The 18603-nt window shown below is 41.5% G+C and overlaps 1 protein-coding gene across 1 annotated transcript in view; it reads left to right on the forward strand.

Annotated features, from left to right (window-relative positions):
• Positions 1-18603, forward strand: part of LOC129098676 (potassium voltage-gated channel subfamily C member 1-like) — a 63169-nt gene that overhangs the window by 34438 nt on the left and 10128 nt on the right. The window contains exons 2-4 of the mRNA XM_054607757.1: positions 2792-2923; positions 4112-4973; positions 9144-9356. Coding sequence (XP_054463732.1) covers positions 2792-2923; positions 4112-4973; positions 9144-9356 — 1207 coding nt within the window. The remainder of the gene's footprint in view (positions 1-2791; positions 2924-4111; positions 4974-9143; positions 9357-18603) is intronic.

The following is an 18603-nucleotide window of genomic DNA, read 5'->3' on the forward strand; positions in this document are numbered from 1 at the left end:
GACAAAATGTCCAACTTATTAGGTCAACTCTCACTGTAGATGCTCCCACTTGGCCAAAATATCCAACAACATGGTATGGTATTTCATCTATGCAGACAACACACAATTGTATTAATCTGCAGCACCCAATGGCCCCAACAGTTAGACATAGTTTATCAGACTGCTTATGGATAAGAACAGCTTTAATTTATTGGGTTTGAATCAAAGATTGTTCTTATTTTATGGGGCCCTTAAACAGCTTCAATTGGAGCCCAAAAGCTTGAATTTCTTGTTAAAATCCAACCAAATCTTCAAACCTGAACAGACTTCAGCTGGCACTTAAAGCAGCCACCAGAGTCTCAAGCAAAACAAGTAAAAGGGAACACAGAGAGCATCTTTACACTATCCCTTCAAAAATCAATCAGCACCCGATTAGTAGATTCTCTCTCTCTCTCGCTCTCTCTCTCTCTCTCTCTTTCTCTTTACTACTTAGCTGCAGTCTCGAGGTCATCAAACAAGCTACACTATCAAATGCACCACCAGTTAAAGGTACAGTGCGTAGGTAGCGGTAACTAGCGCTGCGGTTGCAGTTTGCAACCAACTAAATACCCCTCCGCTCACTCTTTTCATGACTGCGGTAACGCCACGTGCCGAGTGTGAAGCTGTTCGCCTGGCTGAGAGGCCATCCATACCGTACTAACACTGCTTCAGGAGCAATGGAAGTCGGGGAAAGCTTGCGGTACCGCAATTTTCACTCTGGAGTTTATATTACTGCAGTTTCACAACACGGGCAAAATAGGGTGGCATTCAGGTAATGTTAAAAATGGGTTATGGTACAAACATGGTGGTGCAGTATGGTTGACTTATGGAAGGGGTCCCCCTCTCTATGTAGATATGAAGGGCTCATTCTAATGATATAAAAACCTTTTCCTAGTGTTACAAATGTGTACACATAACAAATATGAATACTATATTTAATTTACTGATAATAGATCAAGGATTCATGGAATTGTTTTTGTCATAATGCAACACAGATTTGCACGACAAAATTAAATTGTAGCCCATCTGCTCCACAAGAAAAACATGACAAAACAGAAACTGTAGTCCATCCCTGTATAATTCTTTTGAGTTTGCATTAGGAGGAATCTCAACAGCAACCACAAAATAGTTCTCTGGGCAGACAAAATGGCCGACATCTTAACATTAACATTTTACATCAGGGGGAACATTGTCCATGAACTTTGACTTTGTTTGAGCACCAAGTGTCATTGATGTAAACACAGAGTTCACCAACTCTTATTTGAGTCCTGCGCTCTGTTCACCTATCAAGTGCAGATTGATCCAGGACCACAGACGAGCCAGGTCTCTGTAAATATGTTGGCACAACAGTCACCGACCTCCCGTTAGCTGGTTAGCCTGGAGTCTTATTTCATCCATCCAACTTTTCCTGCGACCGGGCATCAGACAGCCAGGAGTAGACTGGTTAACTCGGGCAATTTCAGCAAGTTTAAAAAGTTAGCATTGTGGGGAGTTGATGTGCACGCTAGCTAGCTGATGTGCACAATCAGAAATTCTGTACATCAGGGCATTTCTCTCATAGACAGTCTATGCAGTGTGAATGCTCTTATTACTCATTTTTACTTCATAGATGGTTTTGAATGTATGGTAGTATGATATTTTGAATACATTTTCATAAATATGTATCTGTGTCATGATATCACAGACGGCCTTCGATCAGCTGGTTCCTGTCACATCTGATCAACCTTTCCTCCGAAAAAAAGAAATAAAAAAGATGCTAAATATGTACCGACAGTGAATTATAGATGTGGTCAGTATCCGGGCAGCTTAGTATCTGCACGGTTGTGAGGCATGACATTGGGGAGAACCAATGTCAGGGTTAAAAAGGAAAGAAAAGGGGTTTAGAAAACGAGCCTGAAGGATGTTGAGGGAGAAACAGAGAGAGAGAGAGAGAGAGAGAGAGAGAGAGAGAGAGAGAGAGAGAGATGGGAGGGCAAGGAATAGTGGGGGGCAGGGGGATGCTGCAGAGAAGGAAATTTCATTACACACGCGTGAGCACTGTACAGAAAATGACTGATAATACGCTACATAAAATATATGAATGATTTGCCAGTTGCACGGCTGATGGAGTGTGTGTGTGTGTCGGTGGTCTACGATAAAAAACTATTGATCCTATGCTGATAGAAAAACGACATGTGGCGGAGCTTCATATGTACTACGATACGTGTGCTCACAGTAATGCATTCATCTCCTTATTCCCCCATTGTTCATGTACGCACTTGTTTCCTCTTAACACACACTGTGTATCTACTTCTTCACTTTCTCTCTTTCAACACACACACACACACACACACACACACACACACACACACACACACACAGAGGTACCTCATTACTTTTTACACTCTCCATCCATCATCCCTCCCTCCCTCCCCCCGTGTGTCGGTGCTGTGCTGTTATCAATGGGATTGCAGCAGTCAGGACATTTGCAGTGAATTAACAACATTCCTCCCCTCTCCTCAGTGTGTTGTTGGTGCCCCCTGTCTGCGGCCTGTTGGCATAACTACTGCTATCCACATACCGCAATGGCCCAACAAACCCCCACCCCACCCCACCCCACCCCCACAAGCAATCACATGAACACCAAAGTACAAAGGACAAAAGTGGTCAGAAAAATGTTGTCGGCAGATGTGACAGCTTCCTCCGCTGCAGCTTGAATAAAAGGAGAGGATGTATGCTTGAACTGTAAAAAAAAATGTAACTCTCCCCCCCCCTTCTGATTCTCTCTCTGCAGTATGTGGCGTTTGGCTCGCTCTTCTTCATCCTCCTCTCCATTTCCACCTTCTGCCTGGAGACCCACGAAGCCTTCAACACCATCTACAACAAAACAGAGAACGTCACCATCGGCAACGTGACACATGAGGAGGTACGGTGAAGTTTAAGTAAAACGTTCTTTAGTATTTCAGATGTTAATGTGATTATGCTAGGGACACTGCTTGCCTGCTTTATAATATCAGGAGATTTGTGAGGCACAGATTCAAGAATAAATGACCCAGAAATATTAAGCTGGGGCTAAGATTTCCCGATTTTTTTTGACCCAAAAATGCTCAGTCCTTCATTTCCCATCTTCATACATGCCAACCCAGGGTTTTCCTGGGAGATTCCTCTTTTTTATTGCCCTTACCCTTTTTCCAACCGGTGTCTCCCTATACATGACAACATTTCACACTTTTTTTTGCTTTTCGTTATCACATCTTGTTTCTGGCAGTGTACATTGTATAGAAGCACTACTGCTTCCGTCAAAGCAACAATACAGCTAGGGCAAATTTTGTTTCCTGGTGGCAAACAGCTGCTTGCATTACAGAACAGTTTGAGCTTTGTTTGCGGCACAAACCGTTAGAAAATGATGGGTCTCAGAGCTCAGCGGCGAGCCCCGACCCCTTGCATTGGTTTGCAAAATCCTCTCTACTTTTGAGGTCTCAAGGTTGTATCAGCATCCTTCCTTCAAGGTAAAAGCCCACACCAATACATTTGTTGTCTCCAAGCTCAAACCCTTATGGCTACACTATCGTTTGTTTTTTTCTCAGACACCTTTTCACAGGCCGAGTTTGTGCAAAATAGATGGATTGCCCCGTTAATTAAACATACCTTTGTTGTTAGAAGGTCACTCAGGTGATGGAGAAGGTCAGGTTGGTGGTAGTAATGACCCAAACTGGGAAGTTAAGTGTTGAACCAGTTATATATTCGGTTTAGCAGTACATATTTTCTCAGGATTTTGTGGCTGGACTCATTATAGAAAAGGGCAAGAACTGAATTGTTGCTCCTTTTAATGCTTGTTAGCTTGATACAGAGGTAGTTTTGAAGGTGATCTGTACCAGAAGGAGGTTGGCTGGAGGTAACTTAGGATCACCCTAAAATGAATTATGTATTTCCTTTTTTTCTGTACTCCTACATTTATAGTTACAGGAAAGACAATGTTGCTACGGAATCTTCAACTTTTTGGGAACATGGTATTTTACCTGCGGGCATATACTGTGTAATGAATGAATAAAGGAATGAGTAAAGTCATCATAGAATCAGCTAACCCTTGATTTATTTTTCTTCTACCTTGCAGATAGTGTACGAAGTAGTCACAGATGGCTGGCTGACATATGTGGAGGGCGTCTGTGTCATCTGGTTCACCATCGAGGTGATGGCACGTGTCGTCTTCTGCCCTGACAAGGCTGAGTTCTTCCGCAGCGCCCTCAACATCATAGACTTTGTGGCCATCGTGCCCTTTTACCTGGAGGTGGCGCTGAGCGGCCTGTCCTCCAAAACAGCCAAAGACGCGCTTAGCTTCCTGCGCGTGGTGCGCTTTGTCCGTATCCTGCGTATATTCAAGCTGACCCGCCACTTCGTCGGTTTACGGGTCCTGGGCCACACTCTGCGGGCAAGCACCAACGAGTTCCTGCTGCTCATCATCTTCCTGGCGCTGGGCGTCCTCATCTTTGCAACCATGATCTATTATGCCGAGCGCATCGGTGCCGACCCAGACGATCCAACAGCTGCGGCCCACACTGCATTCAAGAACATCCCCATTGGGTTCTGGTGGGCTGTGGTGACCATGACCACGCTGGGCTACGGGGATATGTACCCTGAGACATGGTCAGGGATGCTGGTGGGTGCCCTCTGCGCCTTGGCCGGTGTGCTGACCATCGCCATGCCTGTGCCCGTCATCGTCAACAACTTCGGCATGTACTACTCCCTGGCCATGGCCAAGCAGAAGCTCCCCAAGAAGAGGAACAAGCACATCCCCCGAGCGCCACAGCCCGGCAGCCCCAACTACTGCAAGCCAGATGCCCTGGCCATGGCAACCGCCTCGCCGCACAGGCTGATGGGCAATGTGCTTGGGCCGGGCATGGTGGGATCTGGCAGCATGATGGGCACCGGAGACTGCCCACTGGCACAGGAGGAGATCATCGAGATCAACAGGGCAGGTGAGTGATTGACCAGAACTGAGATCATGTGTGCATGTGAGAGTACCAACGGGCCCTTGGGGTCCGATTGTGTGGATGTGAAGGGGACAAAATCAAACCTTGTAAAGTTTTTCAAAATAAAAATCATCCATGAAAGTACCATTTTCTTATTCAAGTTCAGCATCCAAATGTAAAAGCCCAGACACACAGTACAGTTAGTGAGTGAATTTATTTAAATAAATTAATGTCAACTGAATTGCTACAAACAGGGCATCTGCTGACAAAGCAAATCTACGCAAATCTTTCCTCGCTAGTACATATCTGTTAAACTGGTTCTTTTTTTAGATTGATCAAATATTCATTCAGAAGGGCTGCACGATTATGGCAAAAATCATGATCAGGATTATTCTGGGCAATATTGAGATCACGATTATTTAACATGTTTACTCATTGACGTAGGGAACATTTTGCGCCTTTCTAAGTTAAATGTATCCGCCTGGTGCACTTCGAGAGCAAAATTAAAAATCTAGATCTGTTAAGATCTCTGTGCTCTAGTAAACAATCAAATTGGTTCACACCGTGGGGCCTTTCCTGACCCCCAAAGCTGGATCATTTGATACAAGATTATCATTTGAATTAATTGCACCGCCCTTTTGTTTAGTCTGTAAAATGTTGTAAAAGAGTGAAAAAGGCCCATTTAAAAAACCTCAGAGGTCAAATCTTCAAATAGCTTTTACCTTACCAACAGCTCAAAACACCAATCTATTAAATTAACAGTGAAATGAAACAGAGAAAATGAGCAAATCCTCAACATTTGAGAAGCTGGAAACACACTATAGAGAGAGGTTTTTGCTTTATAATAAACTTAATCGACTTAATAATCAATTATCACAATCTGTTAATTGGATAATTGTTTAAAACTCATTTAAAAACTGTTTCAATAAAACAGAGGCCTGTGGCTCATGTATGTAGTTTGAAGCAATATAACATCTGACCCTGAAACACAAACATGTAGAGGCATTTTTGCTGCGGGAGAGAATAAGAAAGCTTGAATTCTGAAGTGTTGAAACGCTGTGGTTGAGCCGTAGAGGACATGGGACATGTTTGTGTGTTTGTGGCTTGGATGTTGTTTGTCTCGGTAGAATAAAGATTTGTTTCTCTATCAGACATTTGTCATCTTTCCCCTCATCACTTTACTACTTATAGAGTTCCAAATTCTTAAGTTAATCACTTGAGTGGCCTTGGGAAGAAGAATTACATAAAATCTTTATTAAAAGTTTGTGATTTTCTCATCAAACTGATGACCAGAGGTCAGATTTCAAGCACTGAACTGATGGGAGAAGTGCGTATCTAACAGGTTTTGAAGCTGTAAATAACTTGCTGATGTCCTCGTTCTTCCTAGAGAGGAGGACACTAAAATAGATTTTAATTTACGATGGGACGAGAAAGCTGAAGAGAAAGCTTATGACTTTCATTCGACCAATCCATCCCTTCCCTCTCACGGCCAGATGCTTTACCATCGAGGCTGACATGTTCAGATTATCCTGGATTGGGTTTACATAGATATACAATTATTTTTGCCTGCGGAAAACATTGATCCATGTCGTCTCATCTCTGCTGTTTTAATTGACATGTCCATCATCTGAGACGATTCACAACTGTGTGCGTGTGTGTGTGTGTGTGTGTGTGTGTGTGTGTGTGTGTGTGCTGCGGTTTGCTGCCTGTGGTGGAGTTGCAATGTGTCCCGTTACCGGATTAAAAGGTTTTTAACTATGAATAGCCTTGAGATTAGCTTGCCACCACAGTGTTTGACAGCAAACTGACATGTAATCAGTTTACCAGACCAATCAAGCATATTAACACTCAAAATGCAGTTGAGCCAATTAAAGGTGGTGTGTGTAGGATTTGGCAGCACCTATTCAATTCAATTCAATTCAGTTTATTTTGTATAGCCCAGAATCACAAATTACAAATTTGCCTCAGAGGGCTTTACAATCTGTGCACATGCGACATCCTCTGTCCTTCCCTCACATCGGCACAGGAAAAACTCCCCTAAAAACCCCTTTAACAGGGAGAAAAAAGGAAGAAACCTATGGGAGAACGACAGAGGAGGGATCCTTCTCCCAGGATGGACAGAATGCAATAGATGTCATGTGTACAGAATGAGCAGCATAACAGTTCTTAGATACAACACATTCAATGTATATGACATAAATGATTCATATAATAAGACTACTTATAATAACAGCAGCAATTATTACAGTAGAATTATAGCCATGACGGTGAGGTTGCAGATTGAAACCGACTGAAACCTCTCCTGTGAGCTGAGTTTTTGCACACACGTTCTCATTCCAACCTGTCACATACTGACTATTTCTCAGAACCTTTGGGGTCACTTTCTAATGCAGTGCGGAGGAGTGACGTAGAGACTCCCTATTCAGCTCTGGTAGTGACAGCAACCTGTCAATCACAGTAAGCCCGCCCTAAAGCATACTCCGCTGAATGGTCTATTTGACTCTAAATGGCGGGTTTACACTAATGATACTTGAAAGCCATGTGCGTCGTAGTGGACGCCCTGCATGAGAACAGGCTTCTGAAGGAGAACCGTGACGGCCGCATGAAAACCGCAAACCGCCCTATCCATCTAGAGCCAGTGTTGTGTTTGCCGTTCTGGACGACTGAATAAAACACGCAACGCGGCACAGTTTTTTGAAGAGGCTCATTCTAAGCTAAGACAATTCCTATTTTCAGGTGATAATACACAAAAGAAAAAACATAAATATGAATATTATTTGCCATTTCTGCCAGTATGTGCCATATTTCTTTAAGCATTTAAAATCTTTCAAACGCCGATCAACTTTTATGAACTTTGACACTGAATCTATCAACAACAATGGCCAATGAGAGCCGGAGGATTCCAAAACTTTTCATGTGGAAAAACTTGAATGTCTCACAGCAGAGACTGTCGCAGATTGTGCTCCGTTATCCCCGTATATAACACCTCGTCTTAATAACCGGACGTTTTTTTTCAATACGTCAGTTCAAAACAACCGAACAAAACATTTTTGATCCGTGATGTGCTCGGACAACACGTTGTACTAGCTGGGTCTTTCAGTGAAGTGTTGTGTGAAGACTTTTGTGTCCTGTGTGTCTGTTTGTGTGGTGTGTGTTTGTGTGTGTATGTGTGTGTGTGTGTGTGTGTCCACCCCTCTGGCTTGTATCTGTAACTGTTGAGCAGTAAATCATATCAGATTAGATTTGACAGCTTGTGTTGAAGGCTACAAACACTGCTTCCCCTGTAGCAATCTTTTTGGTGTGTGTGTGTGTGTGTGCCTGCAGTGTGTCTTTTGTCCCACTCCTTTGTTTAGTCCCTCTCATTCAGTGCTGTTAAACGCTGTGCTTGAGTACGTGAAGTGTGTGTGTGTGTGTGTGTGTGTGTGTCTGCTGCCTGCTCTTGCTGCAGTGTGTTGGTCATGTGATCAGGATAGCTATCACAAGGCACTAACGTTCCTTTACACCCCCCTCCTCTGTACCCCTCTCTCTCTTCTGTCCTTTTCTCCATCCTCTCACCCTCTTTTCATTTTCTTTTTACATCCTCATCGTTTTTTTTTCTCACCACTCCTTTTTCATCTACCGTTTTTTTCCTTCTTCTGTTCCTCACCTCCAAATCCTTCCTCCTTGTCCTCCTCGCTCCTCCTCACCCCCTGTGTTCTTTATCTCCCTTTTCCATTTTTATTGCTTTCATTCTCTCAACCTAATACCTTCCCTTTTTCTCTCAATGGGTCCACCCCTGCATACTCCTCCTCCTCCTCTCCGGACCATTAATCTTCTCTTCCTTTACCTCCCCTTCTCCCCCCGTCTTTCACATATCTTTCACATGCTGACTTCTGTTTTCTTTTTCATATCATATTTTCTGTATGCTCTCCTCTCCATGTTTCCTCACCTCTTTTCCTCTCTTCTCTTCTCATCATCCTCTCCTCCCATCTCCTTTCCATGTCCCCGTAACTCTGCTCTTTTCTTCTCCTCTTTACTCCTTTCATGTCCTCTCCACGTTCCGTCTCCTCTCTACCTGCACCACTCTCAATATCCCTCCTTCCTCTTACGTCGCCTCTTCTCTGCTCAACTTTCTGCCACTCTTTTATCTCTACTCTCCCTCTTGCCCCCACATCTCTCTCGCCCTCTTTCTCCCAGATTCCAAGCAGAACGGCGACGCTGCGGCCAACGCTGCGGCCCTGGCCAACGAGGACTGCCCCACCATCGACCAGGTCCTAGGGGACGAGCGCAGCCCGGCCACGGGGGGCCTCGGCTCCAACACCAGCCGCGAGCGTTACCCGCATGACCGGGCCTGCTTCCTGCTGAGCGCCGGGGAGTTCCAGCGCACAACGGACGGGAACGTCCGGAAAGGTAGGAAGGCGGAGGGGGGGAGGCAGAGGATTGAAGGGGGAGGAGTAGGAGGAGGAGGAGGAAGAGCGGGGGTAGGGTGGTACCTGAGTGACAGCAGTGGGCTGTCGGTCGATGCATGGTCCTGATTGATATGTGCTGACAGTGTGTGTGGTGTGCATAAAATAAAAAACATCGACCACACACATATATGTTCCAACCACATGCACATCCAAATACACAAATACATACAGGTAGTGGACACAATAATAGTAACACCTGACAAAATAAAGGTTCATAGTGTTGTGTCCACACTCTGTTGAGGTACACACACCGTACAGACAAAATATGAATAGCGTATTATTGTATTTTAAAATAAAAGTAGGCCCTGAGAGCTAACACTGAGACTACATGTTACATTTCCCATCCATCATTTTGTGTGACGACTCAGCATCTCCACACTGCTCGTTTCCTTCAGACCGTTCAGCACGAAGAGCACCAATCACATATCAATGCCCAATGAATGGCATTGATATTTAACCCTATGATTCCTCTCATTCACACCGTGAGACTACTAGCTGTAGTAGAGGAAGTCCCCTTCATGCATTTGTCCTGCTTCTGTACTGCAGAGGTCCTGCAGAGGCTGCTGCAGACTGCCATGTGTGCGCTGATGTTGGAGTGACTGACTTTACTCTACTGTAACACACAAGCATTCATGACAAGCTTTTGTTTTCGTGTGAATTGTGGTCAAATAATGCCATTAATCTGCAGATTCTGCAGGGGATTCCCTACTGAGGTGGGTCAACAGTCACTCAGCAACGCTGCATGCAGGTGAACATCGGTCCTCTGTGTACACTGTATTCTATGTTCATCAAAGCTGATACAGTTCTGTGTGTTAGACTGTGCATTCAGCTGAACTGTTTCATTTCAAAACACTGCCCTTTTTTTATTATAGTGTCACCTTTCTTGTTTGATAAAGAGATGTATAACAATACAGATAAAATAGTTGTAATTCAATTTTTTTATACTTTTTTTACTGTCAACAAATCCCATGAAAAGACAAAAGAAGCCTAGCTTTTGTTTGTTCAAAAGGCTTATGTTACATATGGCCTCTTGAATTATGACTTTTGTCTGTTGTAAACAAAACAAAACAATAAAACTTGTAGGGTGGAGGTTTGGGTGTTTGGATGGGTCATAAAACTCTGTAAAAAAAAAAGGGAGAAAATACCCATGCATGCTGTCTCATTCCCAAATCTTCTTCTGTACTATAAGTCTTCTTACACTTAGATTTGTTTCCTATTATTTATTTTTATTTATATCCTCTTTTTGTAGGGATAATTATCATTCAGCCCCGGCACAAAAAGTTGGATTGCTCGGATATCCATGTCCCCCACTTTACTTCTGCTGCAATCATAGGGTGAAAATTTCAATTTGTACTATGTCTTTTCACCAAATACCTGCAAAACTAATGATTATCCCATCAGCCTCAGCTGTACTTTAAATTCTAATTAGCAAAAGTGAGCATGCTAACATGTAGGCCTGTCACAATAAGGGGTTTTCTCCTATTATCATCCGACTCTGGCATTATGCAGATATTGCACATTTCTGTGCGTTTGTATATTATTTTCGTTGTTTGGTTTAATTTATTAAGAATATTAATCCCATTCCAAGTACAATGTCTGAATAGTGTTTAGAATTCAATGTTTATTGCTCTTTTTAAGGGTATATTCATTAATATGCTATTATGTTATCATTTTATTGGAGGCATGAAATTATCTTAAATTGACAATAATAATCTTATCGAAATTATCTCTGGACAATATGTCGCCTCAACAGAATTTGTTATCGTGACAGACCTACGCTCAATGTTGTAACTGCTAAACGTCAGCATGTTAGCATTGTCACTCTGAGCATGTTGCTCCGACATTAGCATTTAGCTTGAAGCATTGCTGTGTACTGGTATGCCTCACAGAGCTGCCAGCACCGCTGTAAATCATCTGTTACAAGAGGCTTAGGGTTTTCTTAAAGCGGTTTCATGCTGTAGCTCTACCAAAAGTAACTCAAATAGGAGGAAATTGGGGACTATTTTCAGCCGCGGATGTACACACATTTGTTGCTCCAGTGAGTATTTGGTGCAGCAGAACAGTGTTTGTGGGATTGAGTCAAAATAAACTACACTGACATGTTAATTGGTGAAGGAAGGTGACACCCAGTGCAACAGTGGAGCTCTAAGGCGCGGAGTAAGAATATAAATATTTTTTTTTCATGGGATTGATTGATTTGAGTAAAAATATCTAAACGTCTGCAGCCTCATCACTTAAAGTACTAACATCACGCGCCTACTGGAACTTTCTTGCAGCAGTTGAATGTTATGAAATCTGCTTCTGGATGTCTTGTTTTGAAATGAAACTCTTCATGTGTCAGTGTGCGTCGTTTTGAATCCGATCTGGCAGACAGCCAGATCGGATGAGCGTCATTTTCTGTTCTCATGTCATAACATCAGGCTCCTTCATTGTTCTGCTCTGTCCGTCTCTCTCTCTCAGTCTGTCACTCTCTATGTCCACTCCATAGCTGCTTTTTCTCACTTTGCCATGCTGTGATTCATTAACTCTTCCTTTCTCTCTCTCCTCTCCCCACACTCGATTCTCTCGCCCCTTTTTCCTACTGCTTCTTACTCTCCCTCTGTTTTCCCTTCCATTTCACTTCCCTCATCTTCCATCCATTTTTTTCTCCCCTTTTTTCTGCCACCACCTTGACTACTGCCACCTTGTCTAAAATATATATGCATTTTAAAATTTAATCTCTGACCTTTCACCTTAAACACTCTACACACTCTATACACTCCCCACATGCTGTTTCCCTGACTCGCACATGCAAACACAAAACACAAAACACACACGCACCCACACACACACACACACACACACCCACATACACACACAGATTACTCAGAGTCCAGCAGTGTGTCTTCCTCCCTGGGAGTGGAGTGGTTCAGGCCGGAAGGGCCTCTGCTACATCAGGAGCTCAGTGTTAACTCCATCTCCTCCTGGATCAAACCGTAGAAACACAGAGGTAACCTCCACAGCAGTCAGAAATACTACCTTAAATCACTAGGAAATATTACTGAAATGAAAAACCAAAATATTAAATTAGATTCAATTGGATTACTAATGGGTTGAACTAAACTAGGCAAGATTACATACTACTAGAATAAATACAAATAGATTTGTATAGGTTAGATTATATCAGACATATTATTAGATGTGATTAAATGAGATTCAGTCTCGACTAAATTAGGTTTATATAAAAAAGATGATAATAATAAAAAGAAAAAAAACTTGACTAGACTAGATTACATTTTGCTAGATAGATTCAGTTCGACCGAGCCTCGATCATATTAGATTATTTTAGATTTTCTTTAGCCAGATTATATTTTATCGCATATTAGATTACATCAGATTAGGTTAGATTCAGACTATACTAAAGTCTAAAAATTAGATTACATTCCATTAGACCAGATTCAGTTAGACCAGAGTGAACTAGATTATATTAGATTAATGTAGACTAGATTTAAATTTAGGTTGGATTAGATTTAGATTTGATCCGATTATAGATGACATTAAATTTGACCAGCCTGGATTACATTTGACTAGACTAGGTTCAGTTAGACCTGACTAAACTAGATGATATTAGATTAAGTTTGATTAGATATGACCAGATTATATTAGTTTAGATGTTTGATTAAATTCAGACTAGAATAAACGTGTTTAATTTAACTAGACTTGACCATATAACATTCAACTAGACTAGATTAAGTAAAACCAGACTAAACTAGATTATATTAGATACTAGACCTAGACTAGATTGTTTTTTCTTAGACTAGAATGCACTAAAATAGGGAACATTTTAACTAAACTACATAAGAATTCACTAGACCAGATTGGATTATATTAGACTAGACTAGATCAGGCTACATTATAAAAGTCTATATTTAAGTAGGTCGGATGAGGTTAAATAACATTAGATTAGCTCAGACATGATTAGATTAGCAGAAGAGCTAGCACTTGACTTGACTTGTTTTGATCACACTAGACTGGACTAAAAAGCCATCATGCAATACCACTTTTTTCATATTTTTTTTACCTTGATCCGGACCAGATTAACCCAGCTACATGTGTGAAAAGCCCACTAAAACGTGACAGTAGAGTGGAGTAGATGAGAGTACAGTAGTTAGATAGCAATAATGAAGTCATAAAGTGGAGAAGAAAAGTGTTCCCACCCAAGAAACAACATCAAGATCAGGCCCAAAAATATGAATGCTCACAAAACACACACACACACACACACACACACATTACATTACATTACAGTCATTTAGCAGACGCTTTTATCCAAAGCGATTTACAATAAGTGTAAGTCGCGCACACACACACACACACACACAAACACGCAGGTTAAATGTATACAGGTGCATGCAGGTTGCTTGTTATTGTAAAGCTTTTTTAAGTGTCATTCAGCAAAAGAATGATAATGGTGTGTAGGGTGGGTGGGTGGTCTGGGGAGGGGGGGCATATGCATGTGTGTGTGTGTGTGTGTGTGTGTGTGTGTGTGTGTGTGTGTGTGTGTGTTGTCTGTGTGTGTGTGTGTCTAATGTCTACTGTATGTAGGATATATTTTCACTGGTTATTATCAATGTCATCTTATATCTACTACTAGCTCACTTGATGCTGCTGCATTTCATTAATTAAGTCTTGTCAAATTAATATATCATAAAGCTCATCATTAGAACAAATCATACGTCAATACATCCCTTGGCACGGATGATACATTTTGTGCTTCAATTTTGGGTATGCAATGGGACATTTTGAGAACTTTACAATGTTGTTGTTGTTTTTGTAGAGAAGTTATCATCAATATTAATTATTATAATCAAATAATAATTAGTTATACAAAAAATCCCAGGTCTTTCATTCAGATAACTACGTACGGTCAGCGTTAACTTATTTTACCGACTTTTTGTTGCATATATGTACTTTATGAATGAAAGTTACGTGGTCTTTTTAACCCCAACCACAATATTTTTGCTGTAAGAATTAATGATAAAGATATTATTGCAATATCAATCCAAAATGTCAATAAAATTAGAATAATGCTATCAGTCAACTTCATCCTACCTTTATTTATTATGCATTTTGCCTCTTTGTTTTTTTGCCAATTAAATAAAACTAAAAATAGGAGTGAGGGGAAAGAGTCCATAAACATACCTTTATATATAAAATGTGTTAAGAGAAGCTGCATTATTTACATAATATAACAATGTATGTGTTATTAACTTGATTATCATCAGTACCGGTATAACACGACAATCCTAATTTTTGCTAAAAGGAAACAGCAAATAAATGTATTAGGATTAGGATTAGCATGGAAGGGAGGTTGTTTTGATGTTGCTGAAATGAACTCATTCTATGATGATTTCTCTAGTATGTGTTTGCAGGAATCTTATTTTCTGTGCTCATGTCCCATCTCATGCTCAGAAATATAACACAAATAAACTGCCATAGTTACGCATCACATTCTATGTAAAGGCACATTGTTTCTGAAGTTAATATTCAATAGTTTATTTATTTTTTTGTTCTTTTGTTTAAATAAACAAAAAAACAGTGTCAGCTGACATAAAAGACCAATTGCTGCATGGCTGTGTGACTAAACGCACTGCTCTGTGTTCCGTTCATTAAGGCTATGTGTGTTTGCGTGAAAGAGATATGCCTTCCCTCTTTACACCCACAGTATGTCGTAAACACCGGGGAGAACGCTCACGGGGGTCAGAGCGGGGCGCAAAGGGTCAAAGTTCACAGTGCGTGGTCCATGTGCGATTGCGCGCTGTTGCTGCTGTTGTTGTTGTTGTTGTTGTTGTCACTGTCTCCTTCCCCAGGTTGTGTCAGGTCATGCGTTTGTGCGTTGGCTCTTGTCGGTCTGTGTTACACTATCCATCTGTCTGTTTGTCTGTCTCTGTTTTTTTTTTTGTCTGTCTCTGTCCGTGTGTCCGTCCCTTTTCTTTGTGTGCGTGTGTGTGTGTGTGTGTGTATGTGTGTGTTTGATTTTGTGTGTAGCTGTCTTCCCCTCCTCCTGCTCCTCCTCTTCCTCCTCCTTCTCCTCCTCTCACCCGGTCTCTTCACACTCTGGTACTTACAGATAGGGGGAGGCATCATGTTTTCTCCCCCACCCCTCCCTCCTAAAGCACTTTGGGTCCAGAGTCAGTCTGGTTCCATGTGGGCCATGGAGGTCTCATTCCCAGACTGCTTTTGGGGGGCTGATGCCCGGTCTTTCCACACTTTTCTTTATGTGTGGACAAAACTTTATACAACTACTTTGGTTTTCACACTCTATCTAGTCCTATTGAGATCAATCTAATATTTTATTATTGGAAATCAAAACCAGCATGTAAAAAAAAAATAGTTTTTTATGAAAAAAGAAATAAAACCAAAGTATTAAAGAATGAATAAAAATGAAGGAATAAATGGGGGGTTTCAATTTAATGTGTTTTGGGATGGGTGCCAGAGTGAAAGCGGCCGCTGTGCACCAGTTGGCCTCGTTGGCTGGTTGCTGATTGGTTGGTTGGTCGGTTTTCTTCCGTCCCCTTCTCTGGAACTGAGCTCAGATCAGATTTTCACAGCTCAGCCCGGCGGAGAACACCGTTCAGCAGACTTTTGGCTCCAAACTATTGTGTCAGGGCAGATTTGATCCTTTCACGGTCATATAAATGATCTACAAAAAAATAAGTACAAAAAAGAGAAAGGCTAGTGTTTTTCAAAAGAAAACCATGTGTTTTGTGGCTGAGCTGTGTCCGACTCTCCGCCATGCTGCGCTGGAACACTGACTGCTGTAGTGCTGCAAAGGTCTATGTTAGCCAACGAGACAGCTAATGTTCTCAAATCCTCCAAAAACACAAGAGATCTAGCAGGCTGTTTGACAGTAAAGCAGACAGATGAACAGGGAGAAAGAATGACAGACAGAACTCTAATCCCCAAAACACACACACACACACACACACACACACACACACACACACATTCTGGTAAGTATTGTCACACCTTTGGAAGGCTGTGACGAGCATAGCGGTGGCACTTTGCTCTGATGTGATGGCCTCTTAGCTTTCTCTCTCTCTCTTTTAGCTGACCACCTCAATGAAAAAACAATAACTTTGATTATCTTAAATTATCTTGTCATTGCGACTGGTCAAGATAAATCAGGCACACCTCAAGAATTTGCAACCGCACACATTTCGCATTGGGCCGCCAGGCTTTTTGCTTTATAAGATCTGCCATGGCTCTCTTCCGACCCCTCTTCCTCTTTCCTTCCTCCCTTCCTCTCGCTGACATGATCACCGATTGTACTGTACTCAGATGGGATTAAATACAGTCTCTATATCAGATCTAGGGTAGCGGCCGGTGGGAAGAACGAAAGACTTGAGCATTTTGGAGGCGTTCCGGAAGGGCTGCATCGAATCGTAGCGCTCCTTTCCAACTTCTGTGCAATTTTTATTTCGCTCCTATGCATTATCTGCTTTAATTTTATTTATTATTATTATCCCAGCTCTTGCGCCCTTGTATCAGCAAGCAATGGGTGGGGGGTTCAAAAAGATGTAAATCAGACGGATAAAACTGATGGCAAAATATAACAAAAACTCTCTTCAAGCAAATCTCTTCAACACCCACCTTTGCTTCGCCACTGCCAGAGTGTTCCTGTAGTTTGTGGCTCGGTCATGGTTTGAATTTATGAAATCTATCTATCTATCTATCTATCTATCTATCTATCTATCTATCTATCTATCTATCTATCTATCTATCTATCTATCTATCTATCTATCTATCTATCTATCTATCTATCTATCTATCCACATATCATTTAAATAGTCGATAGTTCTTTTATGTTACATTTATTTTATGTTTGTCTGCTATGTTTACTGTATCAGTCCGTCTTACTTCCCCATGCTTTGATCTTTACCCCACCATCCCCTCTCTCTCTCTCTCTCTCTCTCTCTCTTTCTTGCTGTTGCTACGGAAACAGTAGACAGGGGAATTCTGGGACATGGTGCAGCAAAGCATTTTGGGTCAGGGCTTGGTGTTTGATTGCATTATTGATTCATATTGATACAGTTGGCTTCATTTTACTAACCGCTCAGTGAAGCCAAGGGAAACCGCTGGAGAGACAAATAGAGCCTTTTGTGACGTAAATGTACAACGTACAGGGATGAAATGTGAACCAGAAAACAACACTTTATGGGTAGAAGGAGATATATGTGATTACAAATACTGGGAAAGCCAAGCCTAAGCAGATTAACTGTAGGTCATATATAAGAACTTGTTTGATAAAGTACCCCCATAAAGAGTAATGCAATGAAAGTGTTTCTTTATAGCACATTTCAGTAAAAGTGCTTTAGATCAAAATCATCGAGACAGAATGTGAAAATAAAAGCACAGAAGGATATTCAAACGTATATTAAAAGCCAAGAAAATAGAAGATAAAAAGACGGATATATAATTAGATTAATAAAAGTTACAGTGCAGTTGCAGTTTCCTGGGAGGTTGTTCCAGATGTACAGAGCATAAAAACTGATCACTGCTTCTCCTTGTTAGGTTTGACTCTGGGGACAGAAAAGACCACCTGAGAGGTCCGACTGGTTCATAATGTCTCAGGAGATAAGAAATAAACAATTCAGTGCTTTATAAACAGAAAAGAAGGAAGAAAGACAGGAGCCAGTGAAGGGCTCTGAACTGAAGTGATACTAACTGGATCCATTAGTCGCCATAAATGCATCAAGCAATTTAAATAGTATCCATATTTTTATAGTAACACGGAATAAGACACCTACAAGATAACCTAAAATTGCTAATGTTGTAACGGACCGCTAGTCGATTCGTGATATGTACGGATCTCCCCTCACGGATTGGCACGCATGTGAAACGCGGGAATAATTACACTGTTTAACGTTAACCACAACCGTGATAAATAACGTTTTACGATCGTCAGTAAAATATGAGATTAGGACATCATTTAAGCTTTTCTAGTCTCTGATCTCTGATAATGTTCCACTGTAAACAACCAATCCGTGTTTAAATTGACAGAAGAAGAGCTAGTAGCGTTAGCCACACCACTAATGCCAACAAACGGTTATATTATGACGCGTTCAGGCTCTGTTCAGTGAAATTAAGTATTGGGTGAAGGTAAAGTACAACGTTAACGTGATGTGTTCACATGTAATCCCTAAACG

Source organism: Anoplopoma fimbria, chromosome 11 (assembly GCF_027596085.1).
Source record: "Anoplopoma fimbria isolate UVic2021 breed Golden Eagle Sablefish chromosome 11, Afim_UVic_2022, whole genome shotgun sequence".
Taxonomy (NCBI): Eukaryota; Metazoa; Chordata; class Actinopteri; order Perciformes; family Anoplopomatidae; genus Anoplopoma; species Anoplopoma fimbria.